Below are 27,586 nucleotides of genomic sequence, written 5' to 3' on the forward strand. Positions count from 1 at the left end.
ATGAGTTTATTCTTTTCATACTCGTATCAAGATTAGCAGAAGTTTGTGCTACTTTCTATAATATTTTTCAAACTCAATGGGTAGGTGACAGGTGTCATCTCCATATAATTTATAACCTAAAAATGCCAAATCTCGCAAAGTTGTACTGCCTGCGTAACCAACGTGCCAATCGTTAACACTCCGTAGCGAACTAAACGCAACTAATATGAAAGTGTGATAAAGAGAGATGACTACGTTACGTTATGGAGCGATAACGATTGGCACATTGGCTACGAGAGCTGAAATGTCAGCGTACCCATCGAGTTTGAAAAGTACTACAAATGAATTTATTTCAAATCGTACAAAAAATTGTTACAAAAAAAGGTGATCGAAAGTAAGAGGTTGGCTCTAAAATGCATTTAGGTTACGACTAAAACAGTCACAAAAGATACTAATACTAAATATATAGATAAATCCTTAGGTATTAACACAGAGCTATTAAAATTTATGGCGTCGTTATGGTGTCCACTATGTTGTGTAATATTGTGAATGTCACTGCGCAGTTTCCTGACGAAGCGAAAATAAAGCAAACTCGCAAAGCGCGGCGCTAAATTAATTAACGGACGATTAGCGGGGCCCGAACAGCGAAATATTCAACTTCAGAAATAATTACTAAAATCGGACCACGTATATCGGAGTAATCGGTGAACGTACATAAAAAATAGCCACAACCGAATGCAGAACCTTCTCCTTCTATGAAATTGAAGTCGGTTAAAAACAATATCAGCTTTTAAATATAAATAGATAATCATGTTTGATTAAGCTGTCGGTAAACGTGGAAATCAGACAACAAGAATTGCTGCATGTGAGTTAAGGGTACATTCGGATGGATACTGCAGCAGCATTGACGCGGGTTATATGACTGTCAATCGCCTGATAAAATAGTGATTACCTAATGGAGTCTTAAGCCTAACGTCCGGCCACGATAATAGTCTTAGCGGTGGTGGGACGGGCGACGTGACGAAGTAGAGCGAAGCTAGAGTCAGACCAAGCTAAGTTGGCAGCGATTTTGATTGCACAGACTGTGAAGGTGTTAAGTAAACGTCATAAAATCATAGAAGTTTGACGGTTAAAATAACACAGCTTGGTCTGACTCTAAAGCCTGACCAGTAATATATGATCACGCGCCATATTGCGGAATTTCATTGGAACTAAATTTTTCGTACTAAACAGAACTGTCACCCTATACATGAGAATAACAGCGCCCTCTTGACAATGATCATTTATTTCTGGTCAGGCTTTAATTACCATTAGGTACTTCATAACAAAAACCAGCTATGTTAGGGTTTAAAGACTATACCTATGCATATCATTCCAAGCCGACGACGAGGTGTTGTCTTCGATAATGTACGCGATAAATTAGGCGCTTACTCGTACTCGTGCTTCCTTTAATGCAGCGATAATTTTTTTCAAATAGTTTCCTCGTACGCGGATCCGCGTTCCGCATTATATAATATGGACATTATGATCAGACTAGACTTGGCATTTTCATTTCAAATAGAAAAATATTCGACAAACCTACTCATATATATTCACTAGATATATATTCTATTGCAGTGGTATTGGTATCGAATAAGCCTAGCGGTGAGAGCGTGCGACTTGCAATCCGGAGGTCGCGGGTTCAAATCCCGGCTCGAACCAATGAGTTTTTCGGAACTTATGTACGAAATATCATTTGATATTTACCAGTCGCTTTTCGTTGAAGGAAAACATCGTGAGGAAACTGGACTAATCTCAATAAGGCCTATTAGTTTACCCTCTGGGTTGGAAGGTCAGATGGCAGTTGATTTCGTAAAAACTAGTGCCTACGCCAATTCTCGGGATTAGTTGCCAAGTGGACTCCAGGCTCCCATGAGCCGTGGCAAAATGCTGGGACAACGCGAGGAAGAAGAAGAAAAAGTGGTATTGGTATCGATGTTGGCCATCTGGCAAAGGAAAATTGCTAATACGTACTTATCGTATTATCTACTTACAGGCCTACTCGCACTCAGGAAAATGTCCAGTCGCCCCATTTCGCATTACGTCAGGTACCTATTACGAGTAGGCACATGTACAAAAACATGCGTTAATAATTACTGCTACGCCTCCAGTATTGTTTTTCACAAATCCTTCGCAATTCGCATGTGTATATAGATTATCCTGTTTACATTTAGGGCCATGTGCTTATTAATGATAATGGTTTCCGGTTAGCCCATTGACTTATTGTTTTTTTTCCTGTGTTTTAGGTATGTTTATAAACAGAAATTAGTTTAAAATAACTTCTCAGTTGGAACTTATATAAGTACATGAATAAACATATTTCAAGAGGCCGCTCAGAAAAGGGGGGATTGGAAAAGCTTTTGTCCAGCAGGTAGGTGTCCCCCCAGTAGTACCTACGTCGCATGTCCGATCACTGAGCAAAAGAGCTTAAGCAGAGATATCGAGATAGAGAGCGTGTCTATTATCTTATTCTATAAAAGAAAAAAAAAATTAATTAATTAATTTTATTTTTGAATGTCTTTAATTTCTATCTGACTTTGACATCTAATTCTAATTTGTAATAATATTAAATTTCACATGTATCCGACGATCACTATACGATAAGTAATTGCTTATGTATCCTTTTACATTAACTTTGAACATTGTATTGAGAGATAAATAAACTAAACTAATGACACCTACAGATGACCTACAGCCTACAGTTTGTTAATGTTGATATGCCGCATATCATATGCGGATTACAAAGTAGGTAGATTATCTACTGTTTTTTTTTGTTTGTGAATAAAACGAGTGTTTCTCGAATAACAAAGGTTGCGTCAGAATAGTTTGTCTTTCGAATTATGTAGTTATTGATACTAGAATAAATTATACATTGCAAAAAATACTTCCACGTGATGTGACACTAACACAAACAGAGGCACTGACGCATATCCGATCATGTCCAATATGTCCATATCTGCTTTACAATATTACGTAGATATATATGTAGATAAATGGTCGTTATTTTCAAGATTTAACTTCTCTTTCTTCTTCTTATCGTCCAGTTAAACTTTGTGATGAATATAAACGCATACTTTAGTATACCAGTAGGGGTAAGATGGTCGGCTCTTTACTATTTGTCACCATGCACACTATTTGACACATTGGATACCCATACCAAAAGGGCTGTGTGCTGTGTAAGACCGAAATCTATAGCTGGTAGGTTATGTGAGTGACAAGTGAGTAATAAGAATAAGTACCTATTCATATGTAATGCTACGTAAGCACCACGTGTCCATGTTATTGTTTACGAGGTTTCGTAACTAACTCATCTCTCGGCACCTAGAATACTTCAGCAGATGTACACAATCGATTTGGGTCAACATTCTATTTCTAAGATCATACTACAAGAGTAATCTGAACAACCTTGCAGTTGTAGTCTTTAAATACTGAGATATACCCCCACTAGCTTCTGCCCGCAATTTTGTCTGAGTGGTATGATGATTGATACAAACTAGGTCTTAAACTTTATCTAAATCGGTTCAGTGGTTTAAGCGTAAGAGATAGACAGACAGTGTTACTCTCGCATTTAATTATTGTATTTATGTTTTAACTCTTTATTGTAAAAACACAAATATGGCACAGGATAGGCGAGTACGAAGGCGAACTTATCCCTTTAAGAGATTTCTTGCAGTTAACCTTTGAGTAGATGAGAATTGATGAACGGTAGACAAGTTAATACAGCACTGACTAGAGGAGAGTTAATAAAATTGTAAAAGAGGGCGAAAAAAAAAATTAGAAGTAACAGTCTAACAAATATATTTACCTACGTAATAATATATAGTAATAGTAATATTAGTTAGTGATTGGTGTCTCGCAGTTTCGTTATTAATTTTTTTAAGTTTTTATGGTATAAGAGTATAGGGTTCAAGTATTGTTGGATGAAATGAAACGGAAATGTTCAATCTAGAGCCAGTTTCGGAAAGTGTCACACATAACTCCTTACTACACTTCAAAGCAGTGAAAACGGGTGAAATTGTATGGAAATTTCTTCACAGTGATCCCTAAAGCAAATCGCGCTACCTATCAGCGCTACGTCAGTTTTATGAGAAAGTAGCTGTATCTACAGGTAGAAAACCGGTTTTGCACGTTTTAATATAAGAAGCTGGTCTATTTAGTCCATCCTTGAAGACCCGCGATAACAATTCACGAATATAAATTAATCAACACATGACTTACACTGTTTTAAACTTTGCAAAAACTACGCATATAGCAGATTCAGCGTGGGTGTGTGCGTAATCGTAAGATTGGGGGCGCGAGTGTGCGTGAACACAGATTGTGTATGCCACGTGTTCGTAGACGCGAGAGTCGACTGACCGATGTAAACAAATATATCTCATATATCTGTTAGAATACTACATTTATTTATTTAGTCATATGGCACAAGTAGATTAAAAAAAGTAAATAAATTAGAATACCAAAGATACCAAAGTAAAGTTCCATCGAACATCAAAGGGATGACTCTATAACTACGCACATATATGAAAACGTAATTATAATGTTATTACTTGTAACTACTCGGCCAGGACTCCAATTTCTTTTACTATCCGCCGTTTTTCTCTCTAAGATAGTCCTGTCTGTCAATTGAAGGAATGGGGTTGGTCGGTCGAAATATTTTAAAGATGGCGCCAGCATAGGTTTTACCTGTCAATTCTACGAATTGTGTCAAATTCTTGTTTTTTGTTTGTAATTTATAGCCTGGATGGTAGGATCGAACGAACGCTTTAACATGTTCACTTTCCCTATACACAATGATATGACAAATTCACACGTCCAAGTGTGCTTCCATTTTGAAGTTGTGAACCTATAGTTAGTTAGATAGGATATCTAACTAACTATAGGTTCACAAGTTCAAAAAAAAAAAAAAAAAAAATAAAAAAAAAATCATCATCATCTCATATAAAAAATATAAAATTCCTCATATAAGTTAGCTACATAATTTTGTCGCTTATCTGCGCGATTTACCTCGCGCTGAATATTTTTATATCTATGTGATAAGTTAGATAGGAATCAAGGAATCCTGAAAGAAAAGCTTCATGGCACATTGGGGGCACCTCCACAGGGAACGTGTTAAGCCAAATCTCAAAGAACAAAACTAGCGATAGGCAAAACCTATGTTGGAGCCTTCTATGAAAACCTTTGATAGTTGTCAACCCCATTATCTCGCAAGATGAATAGGTCACACTTTGAAGTGAATCATATATAAGTTATATTCGCCTCACAGAGGTTTACTTCGCGCAATCACTGTAACATCTATCGAATAATCTCAAAGTGTTTTGATGCGAGTCGCGAGTGTGCGACACGTTGCCTATACGTGCGCGTTGTTCGCCGACAAACGTATTTATTTTAGGCCCCGCCAGCGCCCGGCTCAGTCGCTCATTCCTCCTCCGACAGTGTGCCAGTGTTTGTGAATTTTGAACTTTACCAGAAAATAAATAAGACACAATGTCCGCGTCCCCTATTGCGAGGCAAGCGACGCATAGCCAGTCGATCCCGACGAGGCGGGTGCTGATCTCGGACCCGGCGCAGATGCCTGATGTTTATTCCAGCACGCCTGGAGGCACCATATATTCCACTACCCCTGGAGGTAATTTGTAATTGCGACCTTATTTCATATTATTAAAACACAAAATGCCGTAAAAAATATAAAATTCCTCATATAAGTTAGCTACATAATTTTGTCGCTTATCTGCGCGATTTACCTCGCGCTGAATATTTTTATCTCTATGTGATAAACTTGTCTAGATTGCTGACACGGTTATACCTATATGTTGCTAGGTGTATGTAGTTCATGTTGCTAAATTGATTAGGTCAGTGACCTCAGGATGCAGTTGACCATTAGCCGTATTAACCTCGAGAGGGCTGAATTGCAACGAGCGTAAATTTAGATGCGAGATCGAACTTTTGTCGCCTGAACTTGCTCAATGTGCCGAACGAATTTCCTCAATACACTTTATAGTTATGAACTTATGACTTACTAAGAATTTTTAAGTAGCTACTTAACTTTAAATCCTGCTTGGAATCTTCAATTAGGTACACGACGTGAAACGAATTGTAAAACGATTTATTCCGATTTGAAGTGAATTCAAGTTTAACGTCCGAGAATAATAAATTATGTCCAAATTTGAAACACAAATTCGTTTGGGGCCGCAAAAACGCGTATTTTTGTCAAGGTCACGTAGTTTTATCTTTAACTGTCTGTTTAGTTGTTTACACATGTGGTTATGTAATGCCACATGGCTTGATTAGTCACCTCCAGTTTGATGGTAGGTTAAATTGGTTTATTTATGGTGGTCACGTGGACTTTGACATGAGGTGTTAACGAGGTAGGAAATGTCACGGTTGTATGTCACGAATTAAGAAACGGTGTGACCTACTTTTGAGTTGTGAGCTACATTGTACGTATATGGGTCAAAACAGTTATTTATTTAGGTGTAGTTCCTTATGACTTTGGGAGTGAGAAATTTCTGGCTACTTTAAAACTCCAATTGTGTGACCTTAATTTTTGGGCATCGGTGACATTGATTCTTCCGTGTCAGTACATATGATCCTCATACGCAGATAAATGTCGCATAAAAGTAACCTATCCCAAATTGACCACAATGTGTGAAATACATAGTCAGTTTCACACCACAGAAGTTAATGTTAAGGCATAATTCGGTACACGGCGGGAAGAGGTTGATAACTCGAGATATAAATATGAAGAAATTTTAACTTAAAATGGAATTACATAAAGTTATCAACTTCTTCCCGCCGTATAGGGAATTTATATTTTCCATAAACCAAAATATGCTCTAACAGAACGTTTTCGTCAATAAAATAGCTAAGTAAACTTCGTTTTCTATTGTAAACATTATAAGTAAAGGGATGAATGGTATAAAAAGCCAGGTAGTAAGCCAGCGTTGCGTTTTATAATTAAAAGGCATGTAACCTTTACTATTCTCTGTGTAACATATCACTTTCTGTGGGGTTGTTATGGATAGACAGACATTAGAGATTACTGGTTACTTGCCTTTATAAATGTGATCCAAGTAAGCATGGGCTAAAATCACTCAAATAATGTGCTCCGTGAACAAAGTTTTGTATGGAGTACTAAGAAGAAAGAGAGAGAGAGAGAGAGATAGAGAGAGAGAGACAGAGAAAAAGAGAGAGTTTCATTGTATTGTAACTGTGTGTGTGATATTTGGCGATATTGAGGCTTTGTTTTTATTAGGTACCTAATTTATGTACCTACAGTCAAAATCATTAATGACATCGAACCGGGTACAACGAGGAAATATTGAGGTCCTGTCTTGGTGATACCTATAATATGCGTATATAATCTTGGTTATAGTTACTACCGTTTATAACGACCAAAATCCATATGTCCCTTTGAAGTCATTAATTAATAAGCGGTTTCTACTCTATATCCACAAAAAGTACAGATGTCTCAATAAGCTTAGCGTCTTCGTATTGTACCGATAGGCTAGCAACAGTGGGCGATATGCTGATGAGGTCACGAGTTTAATCGGGCCCCAAGGCTGCCCAAACTGCTCGCTTGATTACAAAGTAAATACCTTAAATGCATTATTTATGTTTAATAATAACTACTAACACTTACAAGAGTTACTTACATTATGCGTGTAAATTATTAAGTAGGCTTTGGTGTCCGTATATTTCCGTTATAGGCACTTAGGTTATTATAGATATAAGGTTTGGTGTAGATAATGGTTTTAGAACAATAGTTCATATGTTTTCGGTGTAAATAATACAATATTATAAAACAAAAGTAAGTACCTACACCCTTTCGAGCTTTACAAATTAGCATAATCATCTGAAAATTTTGTAATTGAATGTAAATTTTCAACTCGGAATGTATATGTGACGGGAACAGAAATAAATTAATTGAAACTCTAAAACATACCTAAACATAATTACCTAGTGTTGTTTATTTCAATTGTAACTTTAACTTAATTAACAGACTCAATGTAAAAATGTTGGCAAAGTAGCAGGATGGTTTCTTAAATTCTCGTCTGTTTCTTTAGGACCATGACCGCATTTTTCAATGATCTTTTTATATTTATTTAGGAACGGTTTTTTGCTTTATACGGCACGACCGACGTTTGAAGTTTGAACTCATAATTCCGTTCACGACGGGAAGAAGTTGATAACTCGTGAGATGAAAATGAAGAAATTTGAACTTAAAATAAAATTACATAAGTTTCAATTTCTTCAATTTTATATCTCGAGTTATCAACTTCTTCCCGCCGTGTACGGAATTATCGTAACCCACACACATACGAAAGGCTAAATCTAGTTCAAAAGCCTAGTCATCTTTAGTTTAAACAATTGTACTTAGGAGTTTGAAGAACATTGATTGTGATATGTGAAAGTACGGTAGGTAGGTACTAGAGACAAATGTATAAATTCATTTGAGTAAGACTCACAACAAAAACCAATATAGTTGTTATTAAACTTAACTACGAGTGTAGGTATTTTAAATTTACTTACATAACAATTATAGTTATTATTTTTCATCTAATCTTTGTTATAGGTACACACGTTTTGTGGTCAACAAACTCTTATTGAATCAAATGTTTATCCCGCTAAGCCATGCGGTTAAAATTGTATTATTTTCCTACTCATTGTTAACTGCGCAATATAAACGTATTATCGTAAAAAAAGCGCTCTAGGGTAATACAGCGTCAAATAAAACCACAATAACAATACTTACTACACAGTTCTTACTCCATTCGACATAAGAATTATTATGATTACATTCGCTTGTTTTTTTTCATGGTATTTGTACATACAACACGCATTCTGTAACCTTGACCGCGAGAATTTGAGTAAACAGAGATATTATACTTGAGGATTTATGGTTTAAAAACGTTAACAGAGTTATACACGTGTAACTTTACGTGTATTACATAGTTACTTAAAACAAACACGTAGAAATAATATGAGACTTGTTTTAAGAGCCATCCATACTTACGGGCTCGAAATCAGTCCCGATTTTGGGCCTGATAATCCTTTTCCGTTTCACGGAATATCAGCACATCGTTAACAATATTGGATATGTAAAAAATGCTTTGTCTCTAATTGCCAAAAATGTTCATTGTTTGATATTTTTCCATATGAACCATTTTTTTGTCCATGTGCTGACATTTGGTGAGACGGAAAAATATTCTTTCACGGGTCCGAAATCGGTTCTTATATCAGGTCTGATAAAGTGTGGATGTAATTGGCAGTTTATAGTCAAATAGCAAAACCCTGGAGGTCGATTCTACTTTAACAATTTATAATAGTTTTGAACTGGTTTTGATACGACCTTGGCGATTGTGTTGTTTCGAGTATCTAATATACGACTTTCACTTCATTTCGCATGTAACTATCAGCGTGAGCGATCTTCAAGGTCATGTCACAATAAGATTAAGGCCTTAACAAGTTGTTATATCCGAAGGGCTCCTGAAGGGTTTTTGTTACCCAGACTGTCATGAATATTTTATCTTGATTTCATGCCTAATCTAACCAATAGTGTACTTAGCAGTAAAAATATCTCTTTCTCGCTCTTTCTTTTAGCTGCGTCCTTAAGCACGTATGGCGACCACCTTACACACTATCGATACGTGCGCCACACCGCACCAAGGTCCCGGTCCGGTGCGGTAATCTGTATAGACACTTTAATGAAAACAATTCTAGGTGCTGTAGATAGTTAGATACTGAACGTCTCTGTATTGGCAGATAAACTTATTCGCTTACTGATAATGGCCTAAGTTTGTAGAGGTTGCTTGTAAATAGAGTAGCTTTATCAAGGGCGGACATTTAATGTCAGGTTCGCAACTGATAAAGATAACAAGAACGTATTAGATATGACTACATAGGGAAAGTTATGGTCAAACTATCTTACGAAGGTAGACAATATAAACTTTCAGTCCATACTAATACGGTTTACCTCACATTGCAAGCTGACGGAATGGCTAGGTATAATAAAATAAAGCACGTTGTGCCATCTACGTCAAGCGGTTTATATCTGCTTTGTTTATAGTAGTTAAAGATTGTTTAAATAGACATGAAATAGTTTGTTTTAATATGTGCAAGCGCATGCAAACATTGCGTCGGAAGGCTTGACCATCGTGTTCAATAACTACCTACATAAAATAGCGAAATTTTGCAATGTTACCAAAACTTACTTACGTATTTGTTCTTGGTGTTTCATGTCATCATGTTACTATGGAGGCCCGTCCAGACGGGATTAGCAAATAGACAATTTTAGCACCTAAACGTACATATACTATTTTACAGTAGACTTAACGGACAAATTTCTGGCGTCTACACAACCAAAGTGTATTGAACTGACAATTCAATCGAATGGTCCCGTCTGGTTTGGCCATTATGAAAACTAAACAATCAAGGACTGATACTGAACACTTATAATAACTGTGATATTCTGTTCTTTCCAGGCACCAAGATAGTCTACGAAAGGTCTTTCATGTTGTCTCTGCGGCAGTCTCCCATCTCACAGACGCCGCCGAAATGCTCGCTACCGGCTGCGATGTTGAAAAACCCCGGCGCGGGCAACGTCTCAGTGTTGCCAACACAAAAAAATGCCCGCTCCAATTCCATCTCGTTCGACGAGTCACAGGAAACGTTTAGCATGGATCTCTAGAAGCTTATATTAAGTTTCTAAACCTTTAAAAGCTATGGCTTTTAAACTCGATGTAATTTTATATGAGGCGGATGATGCAAACGTCGAGAAGTTTTTTTTTCGATCTTTGTATAATGTCGAAATTTCTATAAGATTGTGTCGTGTAGAACAGCGACAAGAGACCTCATATTCTAAGCAAGTAAAAACACAATCACTAAATTCTTAGGCACAGCTGAGGATATTATTTTTGCGCACAAATGGATAACACAACACGAATATATGTAACCAGAATTACATATTCAGTGAGTCTCGTTTTGCTAAGAATATGGAGTTAGGTATAGATAAGTAATTATTAGCAGTTTATGCCTTTGCAGCAGGCTTTCATTATTATCTTTGGCGATTGCAAATATTGAACGAGCCTTTGTGATTCCTGCAAATATTGCTTGCTGACAAATTTTAAAGGTTTCAATATTAATACATTAGTTTTAAGATTTTAAACATACCTAGTTTTTTAAGCGTGACTGAACTGTTGGTAGTGCGTTCAAAACGCAATCCAATGCCATTTTGATTACATTTTTTTAATGGCAAAGGAGTTTTGTAAATAGTATCAGATGGCGTAAGACGCATACATTATTAGTAATCGATTAGTTTATAGTAAAACAGCAAGTGCCATTGAATAGAAGTTAATTAGTTTATAATTTACTTCTGAAGTGGTGTTGCGAACATTTAGACTGCGTTCTCAATATACTTATAATGCGATTTGTATTTATTAATTCAACAATGATTTATTTAAAAATCTATGTCTTGTGACTTTACTACTCGTATTTTAGTAAATTGATAGGATAGGATTAATATTATTAGTCGATGATTTTGATACTTCATCAGAGGTTATCAAAACACGCGACCCCAAATTATTGCTCCCAGTTCACTATATGATGTGACGACAGCAAAGTATTGTTGATTTTGCTATCACTTGAAGAGCAATGAAAAGGGTTACTTTGTTTGAAAATACCATACAAAGTGACCTTTTAATTTGCTCGTGAGTTTAGATTAGTTAAAGCTTGAATATGACAAATCTTGTTAATTGTTGTTCCAAAGCATTTAATAACATATATTATAAATATAATATTCTGTTGATGAATTCGGCTGAAATTGATTACTCGGCTTCTACTGAGATAATTTGATATTACAATTTTCATTGACTGCCAATGTTTTATAATAAAGTTTATACTTATTATGAGTATACGTTTTGTTTCATTTAGTATACTCTAAGAATATATATTTGTTTTACAAGGGGGCAAAGTTGTTTTTTAACCTCTCGTGCTAATATTGATATCCGAGCAAGCGAAAGATACCAAAATTGAACCACGAGCGTTGCGAGTGGTTCGAAAATTGGAATCTTGACCGTTGCGAGGGTTTTAAGGCACGAGAGTTAAAGAAATTTTGCCACCGAGTGAAACACAACATTGTTCACCACACCAACGCAAGGAAAATTCTAACTGTAAAATATCAAACATAATCAAAGAAAATCAATTCAAAATGAATGTTAATAAATATTCATTTAAAAGTCAATTTTACCAGCCAACATAAGGGAAAACTCCAAATTTGCAAATTTAAAATGCACTTTCTCATCAGTTTTTTAATAATCAAGAGAGCCTTTACCTTGGCGTGGTGAACCTGCCAGATAAAACTACCTAAATAAGTATTTATCTACCAGTTAAGATTATTTGTAGATTGTGAAACGCCAACGATGACTTTATTCGTCAGATAAGTGGTAAATAGCATATTCAGGACTTTACTCGGACATTGTGAAACAGGCCCTTACTTAAACAAATCTTGTTTAACAATTGGCTACCTACTTGACTGTTTTTTGTAAATAAATGTCAAACGATCTTGATTTTCCTGAGGATCAAATGTCTATACAGGACTCATGGCATTTAAGCAACACAAAGGTCAGAAATGAGAGTTAAAGTCGGACGCTCGCACTCGACGATTGAAACGCCTCTAACAAAATGATAAGGTGATGTGACGTCACATCATATAAGTCTGTCCTAAAAGTATGGAAGATCAAGGAAATTGCCATTTTGACCCTGAAATATTGCGTTTATGTGTATAGTTGTCATACAATTTATTTTTCAATAAAATGTAAGGAAACGAATGGTACCATTTTCTTTTCTATTTTTGAAAGACAATTTTTTTTTTTGAGATTTTGGAGCCTTGTATTTTTTTATAATCTCAATATAATTTTTTAAATTCCACTTTTTTATAATGGATGGCTCATTTTCTATCCATTTAAATAAATTTTGTTATAATATTCAACATGTGTCAAGTACCCAATTAACACCTAAATTAGGTAGTGTCGACCTAAACTGACAAAGTAATTAACTAATTTGAGATAAAATCGCAACTTATCTTGGACCAAACTGGGAATACACTATACAGGGATTACAGGGTGACCTTAGCCATTGGACAAACCTTGAAATCCCACGTAGGATGACTTCTCAGGAATGCTTTGAAGTTAATATTTTTTTTAATAAAACAAAAGTTTAAAAATATATTTCTTGAAAAAAAGTTACTTGCAATAATCGACAACAAAAAGAAAATATACTGTATATATTTAATATACTGTGTTAACCTTTGGCAGTGTTTTTGACAATTTGTTCGAAATATTTGATAATGATGACATTTTTCAAAAGTCAGAAGCTTATTAGTGTCTTAAACAAAAAAGATAATCAAAAAGGTCGAAGAAGGTTCCATACTATTCTTTGAGGATATTACCTTAGGAGCTACTAACACATACAGGCTGCTCCAAAGTAAAAAATGGAAATTTGTTAATTTCTTCGAAACTGCTACACCGGTTGTTATGATACTTTGTACATTGGTTCTAAATACCCTAATGCATATGTACATTTCGGTTTTGTCCAATGGCTAGGGACACACTGTATTAAATAAGGTTTTTGTCGAACTGCCACCTGTGGTATTCTGTAAAATAAGTATTTAAGTAGGCGCTAACGCAGTTTCTAGGGTTCCGAACACAAAGGGTAAAACGGGATCCTATTACTAACTCTCCGCTGTCTATCCGTCCGTCCGTCAGTCCGTCTGACACTAGGCTGTATCTCATGAACCGTGATAGTAAGACAGTTGAAATTTTCACAGATGATGTATATCTATTGCCGTTATAACAAGAAATACTAAAAAGCACGGAGCCCTCCGTGGGAGAGTCCGACTCGCACTTGTCCTTTTACATTTAATTTTTAGACGTTGAATTCAAGGGTAAATTTTGAATTTGTAGCCTATAAAAAAGGGCTATGAAAAAATTCACGCTGAAACTAGAATATATTTGCGAGGGCAGACTAAGCAAAACCATAAAAAGTTAAAAGTTGGCTCTATAGAAAAAATCACATTACAATTTTGTTCCCATGCGTACTATGCGGCCTATGCGTACTATAGCTATTTAGTCTCGGATCGTTGCGACTAACCGCAATCAATCGGTATGCATGACCCGCGTCTACTGTGAGGTGAGACGCTAGACAGTGCATCGCGCTCGGTGCGGCAACTTCGGATGCGGCTGGGGTTGCCAATGTTGCCAGACAACAGAGATTTTGTGTCTTGTCATAAAATTTGGTATTTGGTTAGGAATGTAAACAAATTATTTTTGTTAAGTAAATGATAAGTAAACTCTGAACTTGCTAGACAAGCATAGAGTTATGTACGGAAAATAATTACTTTTTGTTTTTCACATGCTTCGTCTTGTACTCGTATTTAAAACCATAACAACCAGCATAGAAATTATTGCCTACCAACTCGTTTTTAGAATTTGTCGCTTATCTTGGTGCCAAAATTCTTTGCTTACAATTAAAAAATATACCTCTTAAAATGTAGGAGCAGAAGTTTGATAATTTACATAAATTTATGATTTCGCGCCCTTTTCAGTCAGTGACGAGAATCTTTGACCAGACTTTAAAATAATTTTAGAAATTTTGTATTTGGCTACAATACGCGGATGGTGTCCGTTCGTTACACTAATCTTAACACTTTCAAAAGTCATCGACCAGACATACATTCAACCTACCTAATAAAAATTATGGCCTCTCCAAACGTCACCGATAATTGCAAGAAATTCGGTTAAATTCGTAGCTCCTACTTAAGAAATCACAAAACAGCAGCCAAATAACACTAGACCCTACTCATAGCGTTGTGTTCCTGCCGGTGAGTAAGGTTGCCAGAGCTCAACGAGGGGGGGCGGGTAAAAAAAAGAGCTAGTTAAACCTTCCTTAAAAATAATTTGTAACTGACGGACTCTGCAATACTGGAGAAACGATATATATCTCTTATCGTATCACAAGTATTACGGCGTCTTGTCAGTTACTAAATTCAAAAAGTTCTAACAAGCTATTTAGCCAGCAATTTTCTATTATCGCATGCAAGGTATGAAGAAGCCTGTAAGGGGATATTACTGGAATTTTTAAACTTTAGTCCTGGCAACGGTCGGTATGTGCTCGGTATGCACTCGGCAGTCGTCGGCCTGTCGGCCACAAACCGCAACGGTTTTCACGTTTGTTGCCGTTTTAAAAATGGAACGAGAAGTACAAAACACTTATTCTTACATCAAACTTATTAAAGAAATAGAAAGGTTCCCTGTGCTGTATAATTATAGTTTACAAGATTATTCTAATAAAACAGTAACTGATAAATCATGGGCTGAAATCGCAAAGAAAACGAATAGCACAGGTGAGTATAGCAAATTGTTTATGCATTTCCAAAGTAATGCATACTTAGGTACTACTTATTACTGTAATGGTACTTGCCTCTGCAATAATGTCATGCTTAACCCTTTGAACGCCTTGCCTATCGTGCGCGACGTGTCACTGGCGTGAACTTTGTCGGAATGCACGAAGGCTGATATTTGATGTCTTTGGCAGTCAAAGAGTTAAGGCGGGGCGTATGCTTCGTTTAGGGTGCTGATAAGTGTGCTTTGTAATATTGGTCGTACGCAATGTGTATGACAGAGGCACCTAGCGGATACGAGATATACACATTACTTATTTGATATGGTGTCAAATAGTACCAAATTGGTGTCTGTTGTGTAATGATTTAGTAGTAGTAGTAGTAAAACACTTTATTGTACAAAAAGAAACATAAAACAGGAAAGAACACACATCATTTGTACTAAGGCGAACTTATCCCTTTCGGGGATCTCTTCCAGTTAACCTTTGAGCAATTGAGGAAGAATTGGAGAACGGTAGACATAAAAACTGTACTAAGCCGCATAAAAGAAAATATTTAGGGATTTAGGTCGAAAATAAAGATTGGATTTTGAATTTTATCAGGCCGATGTGTGTGACATATTTACAGTTATTTTTTTTTTTTTTTCAGTTGGTGAATGCAAAGAAAAATGGAGGAATATACGATCATCTTTTCTTAGAAGTAGGAAAGCCCCACAAAATGGTTCCCGACCAAAAAAGGTGTATTACCTGGCCGAGCACTTAGCATTCATATTGCCTTTCCTAAAATGTCGTGACACATCGCATAGAGAAGATGAAGAACAAGAAAGTATAGGAGAAAGTGATACCCAATCGCAAGATTGCAATTTTGAAGTCGAAAAATGTGAAGTAGACGATTTTGAGGGTATGAAAAAAGAGGTAGATGAGAGGACTTTCTTTACTGAACCTTCTATCATTAATGTTGTTAGTAGAAAACGACATATATCTGAAGATGAAACAATTGATTATGTAAAAAGAAAGTATAATCCAGAAGCAGCTAAATCTACACACCCGATGCATTATTTCTTTCTTAGTTTGTTCGATGAATTTGACACGATGGATGAGCGTCAAATAAGACAGTTTAAAATAAGAGTGTTACAAGTTATAGATGATATTAAAACAAGCAAGGTAACACAGCCTTTCGGGGTATCTGTATCTCCAGAACCGTCTCACGTTGCGTTCCAAATTCCAATCTAGGTCCGATTATGCTACTTCACAAATTCGACTTGTGCATGCTACAAAAAAATCGGAAGAAAAAGAAAATACGCAGACCGTTGGTTCTTTGTCATCATTAAAGCCCGCTGGATAAAAGATAAATGTGCCATATAAATAATGTTCAAAACGCGGAATTTGAAGGAGATGCAGTTATAAAGTTAGAGAATGATATGACTTTTGATTAAAAGCAATCATACAATAGTTAAGTCATTGTCACTAACAATAATACGTAAATCTCCGATGAATACATACATGTTATGAATCAGGGGGATAAGTTATATCCACTAGGAACCAGGCCGCGTAGCCAACGTGCTAATCGCTTACGCTCCGTAGCGATCGAATCGCAACTGTCACTGTCGCACTAATATGGAAGAGTGATAGAGAGACACCAAGCGATTCGTTGTCGAAGCGATAGCGATTGTCACCTTGGCTAGGCCGGCAGGAGAGAAAATATTTTGTCGCTATGAAGGCAAAGACTTTGCACCTAATGGAATGCGATATCAGACAATTGCTGCCTAAGTAGATCGATCGATACATCGAATTCAATCGCTCTATCAAATGGAGCAAAGTGTTGCAAATCGCATGCAATCGACGATTAGATAGATATATTAGAGATATATGCGACGGTTAGAGACACCAAATAGTACATTACGATACAAGTGCGAAAAATAGGAAATTCGAAACGAGTGGCGATAAATTAAAACTCGACCGAAGGGAGTGTTTTAAATCGACACGAGTTGCGAATTGCCTATTCGCACATGTATCGTACAACGTTTTACAGTACATATGGCCCTTTAAATGTTCGACACGGTAACGTAATATGCTAATTTTCGCACTAGTGCTATAAAGTAGCACCATATGTACTGTAAAGGATTTTTTTTCTCCGCGTAATGGTATAAAAATTGTGGTAAATATCGACAAGCTTGTTTCTAATGAATAGCAGTAGGGGTTAGTTGGTGCAGGAGTGAGGTAGATACTAATAAGCAGCGAGGGGTGCAAATAAAATGCCGTTGAGGGTGCTAAATGTTATATCTATTAAAAAGCCCGCAAAATAAAGATATGGAAATTCATCACTCTGGAACTCTTGGCGCAAAAAGTTAGGAAACCTTGGGCTAATTAATGGGAAAATGTGCTAATGACCTCGGAAGTTGACGGTTTTATAAATTATTCTAAAATATATATTTTTTTTAGGACTCTTTTAAAATAAACATCTATATGACAACATTCATGATATTTATTCATTTTCATGATATTTTGTTTTATTTAATATGCTTAAATATGCAAACTACGAGTAAGCGCTGGTGGCCTAGCGGGAAAAGCGTGCCGTGCGACTAAACGTACCAATGAATTTTTCGGAACTTATTTACGAAATATCATTTGATATTTACAAGTCACTTTTCAGTGAAGGAAAACATCATGAGGCAACGGGATTAATCGCAATAAGGTCCAGATTACCCTCAGGGTTCGAAGGTCAGATAGCACTCGCTTTTGTAAAAATGTAATGCAGACGCCAATTCTTGGGATTAGTTGCCAGGCGGACCCCAGGCTCTCATGAGCCGTGGCAAAATGCCAGGACAACGCGAGGAAGATGATGATGATGCAAACTACGACTAAGTATATTGATGGGTTTGACCACATTCGTCCCAGTGCCCGAAAATGCTTAATACTATTTGTTTTACAAGGGGGCAAAGTTGTTTAACCTATCGTGCTTATATTGATACCCGAGCAAACGGAAGATTCCAAAATTACCAAAAAGTGGAGTCTTGAGCGTTGCGAGGGTTTCAAGGAACTCGTGCAACAAATGCCACCGAGTGAAACAAACATTTTCACCACACCGACGCAAGGAAAAGTACTAACTGTAAAATATCAAACAAAATCAAGGTAACAACAGGCGGTCTTATCGATATAAAGGTATCTCTTGCAGACAACCTTAATAGTTGATTTTTAATGTTTATTTATTTAAAAATACCTTTTTTATTAATTAAAATGTTATAAAAAAAAACTTACACGTACAAAAAGGACCGGTCTGGCCTAGTAGGTAGTGACCCTACCTATGAAGCCGATGGTCCTGGGTTCGAATTCCGGTAAGGGTATTTATTTGTGTGAAGAACATAGATATTTGTTCCTGAGTCATGGGTGCTTTCTATGTATCTACGTAAGTATTTATATATACAAGTATATGTATATCATCGCATAGTACCCATAGTACAAGCTTTGCTTAGTTTGGATCTAGGTTGATGACCTTTCATTTGTTTATTTATTTCGGTCGTGCTCTCCTCAAATATCAGCATTAATTAATAGGGAAGTCATTTTACATTTATTCAGATTCGCAAAGGTCAACGAACTTGCATTTCGATACCCCATGACATGAGAAATAACCCCGTGTTAACATGAACTTTACTTTCAAAGACTTAAGGTCGAATTTTGCTTGTTGCTTGATACGCAGACCGTTTCACCCTCTCCCCATGATGTTGGGTATAATCTGTCTGGAACTAATACTTTATGACTGCTGTGATGTGTATCGTTATTGAGATGAGAAAGTATGTTGACTTTTTGATCTAAGGATGGAATTAAATGCTGTTTTACCCGACTTTAAAAAAGGGGAGGTTTTCAACTCAGCTAAATATTACAAAAATTACTTTTGGATATATTGATTAAAAACATCTTGATAGGTATTGTTTTCACAAGGTTTTATGATGGAGACAAGAGGTGGACATAGGACTCTGTGATAAAACAACGCAACTTAATTGTGTTTGGGGTTTTTAGAATTGGCTCGATGAGTATTAGTTGCCTGTGGAAAGAAAAGTACAGTCAGCGATAAAAGCTTGTACCAAAAATGAAATTTTTGCCAAAAACTTATTTAGTTATTCTTCACTAGGGATGTCACGAATGTAGCATTCTTCACATTCGCGAATGCAAATGTAAATCCGAATGTCCAGGTGCAATGTCCGAACGCGAATACTAATGTTAGGAAATATTTAGTAGTTACTCTCATTCCTAATTAGGAAAAATCTGTTAGTACATAAAACATATATGTAGATAACCGTAGAACGAAATGTTATAAAGTGTTGAGAAATGCTGTCTACTGGTCAAAATGCATTAGGTACTTGAAAATGTTTGCGCGCACTGCCCATAGGTACGCGAGTCGACGAGACAGGACTGATCTGCGCACATTCGCATTCGCAAAATGCGAAAGTCAATGTGTCAAGTCAAAGTTTGTGTAATAATGTCTTATAATATTTATTTATTTTAAAGTGCAATGCAATGTATAATTTTAGAGTTAGAAGCTTGGGTCTACAAGAGATATAATAAATAACTTTTTGATTGGCGAGCATCATGGATTCGTCTTGGCAACATTTTACATGAAAATGTTTTTCATGGAAATTCACTTCTTTTTTGTAAGTTGCTTATGACAATCTTCCATCCCCTAATTTAAAGAGTTGGGGGTGATCTATCTTTTACACAATCTGCTTTTTTACTGATTTCCCATACAAACTTCCACCTCATTTTCCCCCTAACGCCCTTTTCCATATAATCCAAACCCATGTTATGAGGGTTTAAAAAAACGACGAAGCGCTTCGAGAAAAGGTAGGTAGTGCCCTTGCGCTTCGCTTTGCTCGTCTTGGCGGGAGCACTGCCGTGCCCCCAGATACATAATTATGCGTGTGCAATAGAGAGGCAATGTATAAAAATCGATCTGGAAAGCGTTTCTGCTTTAAATTAAATCATGAATTTCACTGATTTCCAAGAAACGGGAAAGCCGACAAATTATAGGTAATTAAGTATTATAAATAAAAATAAATCTGACGCCCTCTACGCACACCAAAATAGCATTAATTCATAATCCTTATTATTGGTGATTCATGAAGAGAATGCCTCACGTTTTCTATTACACGGCACTTGGCCGGCCTCATCAGTAGGTATTCAATTAACCACGTGGTTCCAAAATATATCTACACTTTAGACCTGGGTGCGTTAGAATCGTTAACGCTCCGTAGCGCATCGTAGTCATCTCTCTCTATCACTCTTCTTCATTAGTGCGACTGTGACAGTTGCGTTTCGTTCGCCACGGAGCATGAACGATAGGCACGTTGGCTACGCGGGCTGGTCGGCCCAGAATCGTTCTGTGGAATCTAAAAACGGGATGCATATTCTCTGCTCAGCAACTTAGAAAAAACCGGTCAAGTGCGAGTTCGTTTTACTCGTGCGCCGAGGGTTCCGTATAAACTTCGAATTATCTCGTTTAACTATAAAGGCAAAAGACTTTTGATCAGAAGTACCTATACTAAGTTTATTGAGTACAGCGCCATCTATCGGCAAATCGTTTAACTAATTTGCGCGATGTAATGCACGTATGTTGGTTTTTGGAGGATAATTCTCTAGCATGTTAAAAATCGATTTCAAAAATTGATCTTTTATTTGTAAAAAAAGGTGTCTTTAATGTAATCTCATAGCAATTTCCAGTGTTATAAACATACTTATAGTTGGTTAAATTGCAAACTGAATTTGGAAATGTTTTTTGTTAATTAAAAAAAGTTACCAAGATAAAGGTCTGATTATATTTTTCCTGTAAAATTTATAGTAATGTTAATATTATGTAAAAAATATTCTAAATTTTGCTTCGGTAAAATTCGGAGATAAGGGGGGGGGGGGGGGGATGTTAAATTTTTACATTTTCCTCCCTAAATATTTTTTTTTCCACCACTAAAAAATAACAAAAAAATGTTTTGGAATGGTCAATTTAAGCTCTTTCAAATGATATCCCACTTGAACTAGTCTCTAGAATTTGAAATTTGGCCTCCTCTTCATATTGGGCATTTCCCTTTAGTTATTAAAAAAAATAATAAAAAAAAATACTTTCAACTTGTCTGGGTTAGCGTTGTTCATACTTACTTACTCCTCTGGCGCAGCGACCCAAAGTGTGTCTAATTGGCCTCCAACACGACTGCTCACCACTGATCCCGGTCCTGTGCAGTTTCTCGCACATCAACAGCAACTTGGAGCACGCGCAAATCCGTGTCCACCACATCCGCCCAACGATACCTAGGTCGACCGGCCGGGCAGCAGGCTGTCGGTTTTCCCTCAAACGCTCTTTTCACCGTCCGATCGGCTCCCATTCGCTCTAGATGACCGAGCCACCGCAACCTTTGCGCCTTTGTGACACCCATGATATTTGGCTCAGCTACTATTTGTTCGACTTCGACATTTTTGCGGATTCTCCAGCTGCCATCTGGTCGCTGCGTTGGGCCGAGAATTTTGCGAAGAATCTTCCTTTCAGCCACCAGAAGCTTGCTTTCCTCCTTCAAAGTTAGTGTCCAGGCGTCACATCCGTATGTTAAGATGGGTCGTATTACGGTCTTGTAAATTCGGATCTTAGTTTTTCTGCTGAGAAGCCTGGACACCAAGACTTTGTGCAGAGCTGCACCGCACGTATTGTTGTCGTTGATCGTACAGCCTATTTAAATTTGGTCACCTCTTTAAACATAGTATTTCCGACATATAGATCTGCAGGTTTGTCTCGACCGGTTTTGTAACGTCGCATGTATGTATATATGTATTTATGTGTTTGTAGCGTTGTTCATAACTGTTCCAAATTTCAAATCGATATCTTAAGTGGTTCTCGTGGTGACAGACGGACGGACAGAGTCGCACCATAAGTGTTCCTTTTGTACCTTTTTGGTACGGAACCCTAAAGACCAGAGCAATCGGTTGGTAGAAATTTTCAAGGACTAAAGCACTCGAAAGCTCTAATCAAAGGATTCAACAGCAACATTGCTACGGAGTTTTTAGGGCTGAAAAGAGACAAAACCTGCGCGGTGACTAGAATACTGACAGGACTCTGTAAGTTGAACAACGCATAGGTATTTTTAATTGGAAAGAAACAAGACGGGACACGATGCTTCTTCCAGGAGTCAGAGGAGACTGCAATGCATATTCTCGGACCACTAATGTCAAAAAGAAGTACCTACTTAGTTTGGCACGTATTGCAACCATATTTGATCACTGCTTGGTCGACGTGGTACTAAAAAAGGCCCGCAACACCACAATAATAAAATAAAAGCTAGTCTTGGCTGGTATAGGCGAAACGACAATGTGTCGTAATTTTGCGCTGAGTGTGAGGCCTACATATGTAACTTGCTGTCGTTTACTTCTGGAAGTTCTGGATATGATCTGTGAGATGTCACCAGCAACATTTCTTCCACAAGTGATTACTATCTGAATATGTATAAGGTCTACATGTTTACTTAGACAGGTAGTAACATTTCTTTTTATCAATTTGGAAGGGATATGGTCTTGAAAGATCATATCAATTAAAAACATTATCATAGGCATTAAAACGTTAAAAGTAGTAACAAGAAATGAATAAATGGACTACTATAGGCCTCTGAAATCTCATCTCCGAGTGCTACGGCGTAGACATTGCCACTACGGCGAGTGGAGCGTAGCAGACACTACAGATTCAAAATCAGTACCTGACGACCCGATTCGAATTTTAAGTCTTAGTGGACACTCTAAGCGAAGCGTTCTGCGCGGCGTGCAGCGTGGCGCAGGGCTCACAAGTGATTAGAGCAGCGTGCACTAAGGCCGCTCATATACGTTTGCCTTTTTAGGGTCCGTGAATGGTACGGAACCCTTCATGGGCGAGTCCGACTCGCACTTGGCCGCTTTTTTTTTAAATATGCACGCCGCACGCCCCGCCCCGCTGCACGCCCAACTCGGCCTTACACTAAGATACGTCATAGTTTTTGTTTGGAGAAATGCCACTTTTGACGTATACATATCCAATTTAATCCATATTTGACGTATCTTAAAATTCAAATCGGGCCATGATAGAAAGAAAATGAGCCCGATTCAAATTAAACAATTCGTTACAGTTTTGATCTCATTTTGATAAGACCTTGAAGATCGCTCACGCCGATTACACGTAAAATAAAATTAAAGTCCTGCGTGACATGAGCGCCACCGCCAATCATCAAGAGGATCATCATGTTCGTGTCAAAACCAGTTCAAACCCATAACATTAATAAAAGTATTTATTATTCGAATAAGATACATATAGGTATACTAAAATATATCTAAACATAAAACTAATTAAAAACTAAACCTAAATAAATCAGAACTTAAATATAAATATAAACTAAATATGTATAAAAAAAACTACCAACCTAATGTATACTAATGTATTCTGATATAAAGTATCTTTTTCATATTCAAATTTAATGTATCTATGGTATATTGTAGTAATTATTTATTTTGAGATTATTATAATGTAATGTTTACCTAGGCGTAAGTCATGCTATGTACGTATTTTTCATGTGACTGTAAATGTTGTAATTGACTTGTAAGAGAGCCCTTAGAAAAAATCGCGTCAAGTGTAAATGTTTTTGATGTCTGCATAATTTATTATATGTACTATTTTCTAACTGTACATATATAATAATGTTTCATTGTAATATTAAGAGCCGGTTGCGCCTTCTGTTTGGTTACAGTCTGGCTGCAGTCTACGCTTTACGTTCATCTCATTATTCTGAGTCGTCTTAAATGTGTTTCACTGCATATGATTTCATGGTCACCGACCGTCGCACGCACTGACTAGACAAAATTATTTTTGTGCAAAGTCTTAGTCTAGCTTTAACTTTCTAGAATTCTAATTTAAGTCTAAGTGACGGATCAATTTGAAGAGCCTTTGAAGTTGATTGTTAACAAGTGTCTAATTTTAAAGTTTAAAATAAAGATATTTACAAGTCATTACGTAGTAAGTAATTTAAGGATCTGAGGGTATTCCATCATTGGTAGGCAAAATTCGTAAAACAGTCAGCATCAATAGTAGTGGATAAAACAGTGCGTCAACACTTTTACAAATAGAGATAAATCTTTGCAGTTCACATTCAAACGTAATATACTATAGTTTAATTGTTCTACCTACACATTAGAGACTTATATATTATGGAACTTCAATTGCTTTATTTTCACAATAGATATATACAGAGGTATTACTATTAATACTAAGTACTAGTAATACTAGTTTAAATCTAAAATAGGCCCGTTGTACTCAATCGCTGGTTGTACTGCAATGTTGATACGTTCTGCGAGGAAGCCGCCAGCTCTTCGATCACCAGTTATGTCAACCAGGCGCTTCGCGATTTCTGCAAAAATCTTGTGCGCTCTGGGACCCCATAATCTATTTATGTTCAAGTGTTAGAGGATGGTGAATACTTTTGGCGCGTAGCCTAATCAGCTACTTTTGATGCTGACTGTACGCGTCAAAAACATAACCAGGTATTTGCTATCGTTCGTTCTATTGAAATAAATGAGGTTTCTGCCGAATTCGAAGACGAAGGCAAGTGTTACGCCAGTTGTACTTATGTGCGCGAACTTTCGTTAATAAAGTGGTCTAAATGCGTCATCAGCGATCAATAGCCTCTACGCCTAAGCATGTTCTTGTGATTCCGGATTAAGGGCATTTACTAATAAATATGGGTTAGTTATCCCGGTCTAATCTGACTAAACTTCTTGGCCGACTTAGTTTTGCCATGAATTAATGGATAAGGAGAATAAAATAGTATTATATATAATCATGATATAATAGAGAGCGTTTTAGTGGAGTACTGTGTTTAGGCAACGAAGCTTGCTGAGTTGCCTAAGTAAGGTACGAGATTGAAAAGCTTAATTAAGTCACTATTGTATACAATACTTTCTCTATGGCATCCAAAATAATCCTTTTTATACTATAAACCCTAAACGACTAATAAAAATTGGTAAGTATCTCAGTAGACAAATATGTATTACAAAATACATAAACGCGCGACTTCCGCCCCGCGCCCGTTTAGTCTTTCCTATAGGAGCGCAGTGGCACGTGATTGCTCATTTTTTTATCGTTGACTACAGCTTATCGGCGTATCCAAAAGAATATTATAGTTGAGTTGGGAGCCCATACATGAAAAGTACGCAATTATAGTTTGGTATACGAAATCTGAATTCAACGGTTACAGTCGGCGAGTAGAAAAACTGCTTAATAATCGCCAACGTACATATACTCGTAGTAGACGTAGGTATGACTTTGGCACGTGTCAAAACAGGCTACACATTGATTACAGAACCTCTCCTTGATAGCAACCCTTTGTCTAGTGCGTCTGGGGGCTTAGTGTAATGTGTAGCATACTAAGCAAGGGGGCGATCTGCTTTTACAAAATGGCGTATGACAGTTGGATGCTATTCCCAACGCTAGTTCAAGGCATCGCCTCGGGCCAAGAAGTTTAGGAACAGAATGGAGAATCACTGTGAAGGAAACTTTTGAAAGCGGTTTTTTTATTAATGTCGTTTTGTCTCTATGCATGACGAATTACTTGATTTGCTATCAAGTACCTACTTCAAGTTACATTGTGATTGTGACTGCATCAGCATCGCTGGGCAGCATTGCTGCCGACTGATTGCTTCAGGCAATCTATGCAGGAAATCGACGTTGATTTAGACGTGTCCTGTAGCAATGCATAATTGCTATATATAAGTAGGTAAATAATTATTTTCTAAAAGGCTAAGACTACTCAGTGGACACTTAAAAACCATGTTTTCAATTTTCGACACTTACACAAATCGCCCAGTATAGGTACTAATTATAATAAGGCGACACGCTCTTAGCATTTATAATAGCAGCCCTACAAATCGCAGGATTTACGACTTTATGATCGGATAGACATCCCACCACCCTTTGGATGCATGCTCTAATCAATACAACAATCACTGGCGTCCAACTGACTGCACTCGCCCAAGATAATACGACCCCTGATTAATTACTTGATCGATAAACATCAGGGGCCTAAGCCTATTGGTGACTATGGTGGTTAACTGCGCGCCAATGTTGCATGGCTTCCGCTAAGCGCATTAAGACGACCTTGGCCACGGGCGCTCGTGCGGATCATTCGCAGTCTGGGTGGTTTGTTCCATTGACTGTTGAAAACACGGGGTGTAATCTATTAGGAATAATGATGGTATACTACATACGTACTTACTCGTTTCAATTATACAGCATGTAATTTTGATACGACTAAATATTATAAGAATAGCTAGTATAGATCCTAATAAATAGAAAATATTCATATGTTTTACTAAAAATTTAGGTAATTCAGCACGCAATTGTAATAGTTAGGGAGGCGATATAGCTAAATGGCGTAATTCAACGGCGCCGTCGAGACCTATCAAAATCGAAAGATAAAATAATTTCGAAAAGAAAAGCTCGTATGGTAAAAACCATTTCAGCGGTGGGTTTGGCATGTACGGTTTTTCAAAAATGTTAAAAAAAACAGTTACTTGGGCATTCTCGAGCGCGTCAGATATTCATACTACGTATGCCCCAAGTGCCTCTGATAACAACGGTATACTAATCTGCCGGTTTGCGTGGTGGGGGTAGGAATATAAAGTAGTCAAAAATGCAAAAAAAAAAAATTACTCGAGCGCGTCAGATTTTCGGAAGGGGTGTTAAGTAGGCCCCAAGGAAGCTCCCTTTAAAAAAACTGACGATTTCGGCGTGACGATAAGTTACGATGAATTTTTGAAAATGCAAAAAAAAAAGTTTTTTTTAAATACTCGAGCGCGTCAGATTCTCATAGGGGAGGTTTATCTCGGTATAATGTAATTTAGTTATTTTTATAGGTAAGCATACTCCTTACAAATATTATGGTGTCGCGTTTATGTGGCGCTATGCCATCTTTAATGTAACATATAAGCACAAATGTTGTATCTCACATTATTTTTTATATACAGTTTGAACATGTCATGCTCGTTTAAAAGTCTTTGCTTAGGGTGGCGTCGTTGATCGGGTTGCCACTTTCCCGAATGAAGGTTGAGGGAGGCGATGGCTGAGATACATACGTCATACTCGTGAACGGGTGCTGTTTGTGGAGACCGGTCTGTTTAAGCTTACACG

At 37.0% G+C, this 27,586-nt stretch overlaps 2 protein-coding genes across 2 annotated transcripts; both read left to right on the forward strand.

Annotated features, from left to right (window-relative positions):
* Positions 1 to 5,382: 5,382 nt before the first annotated feature.
* On the forward strand, positions 5,383 to 11,925 carry LOC133526249 (eukaryotic translation initiation factor 4E-binding protein). The gene is made up of 2 exons (XM_061862789.1): positions 5,383 to 5,644; positions 10,500 to 11,925. The coding sequence occupies exons 1-2, from the start codon at positions 5,503 to 5,505 to the stop codon at positions 10,703 to 10,705; spliced, it is 348 nt and encodes a 115-aa protein (XP_061718773.1). The 5' UTR covers positions 5,383 to 5,502; the 3' UTR covers positions 10,706 to 11,925.
* A 3,254-nt stretch (positions 11,926 to 15,179) lies between these two features.
* On the forward strand, positions 15,180 to 17,864 carry LOC133526595 (transcription factor Adf-1-like). The gene is made up of 2 exons (XM_061863285.1): positions 15,180 to 15,415; positions 16,061 to 17,864. Exons 1-2 carry the CDS (start codon positions 15,259 to 15,261, stop codon positions 16,642 to 16,644), a joined length of 741 nt encoding a protein of 246 aa, XP_061719269.1. The 5' UTR covers positions 15,180 to 15,258; the 3' UTR covers positions 16,645 to 17,864.
* Positions 17,865 to 27,586: the final 9,722 nt, after the last annotated feature.

The sequence above is a fragment of the Cydia pomonella genome, chromosome 16 (assembly GCF_033807575.1).
Source record: "Cydia pomonella isolate Wapato2018A chromosome 16, ilCydPomo1, whole genome shotgun sequence".
NCBI lineage: Eukaryota > Metazoa > Arthropoda > Insecta > Lepidoptera > Tortricidae > Cydia > Cydia pomonella.

Bases quoted from the DNA above. Each gene is read 5' to 3' on its own strand.
- LOC133526249 (XM_061862789.1), top strand. From the start codon at position 5,503: ATGTCCGCGTCCCCTATTGCGAGGCAAGCGACGCATAGCCAGTCGATC. The intron at 5,645-10,499 runs GTAATTTGTAAT...TGTTCTTTCCAG, and splicing joins ATATTCCACTACCCCTGGAG to GCACCAAGATAGTCTACGAA.
- LOC133526595 (XM_061863285.1), top strand. From the start codon at position 15,259: ATGGAACGAGAAGTACAAAACACTTATTCTTACATCAAACTTATTAAA. The intron at 15,416-16,060 runs GTGAGTATAGCA...TTTTTTTTTCAG, and splicing joins AAAGAAAACGAATAGCACAG to TTGGTGAATGCAAAGAAAAA.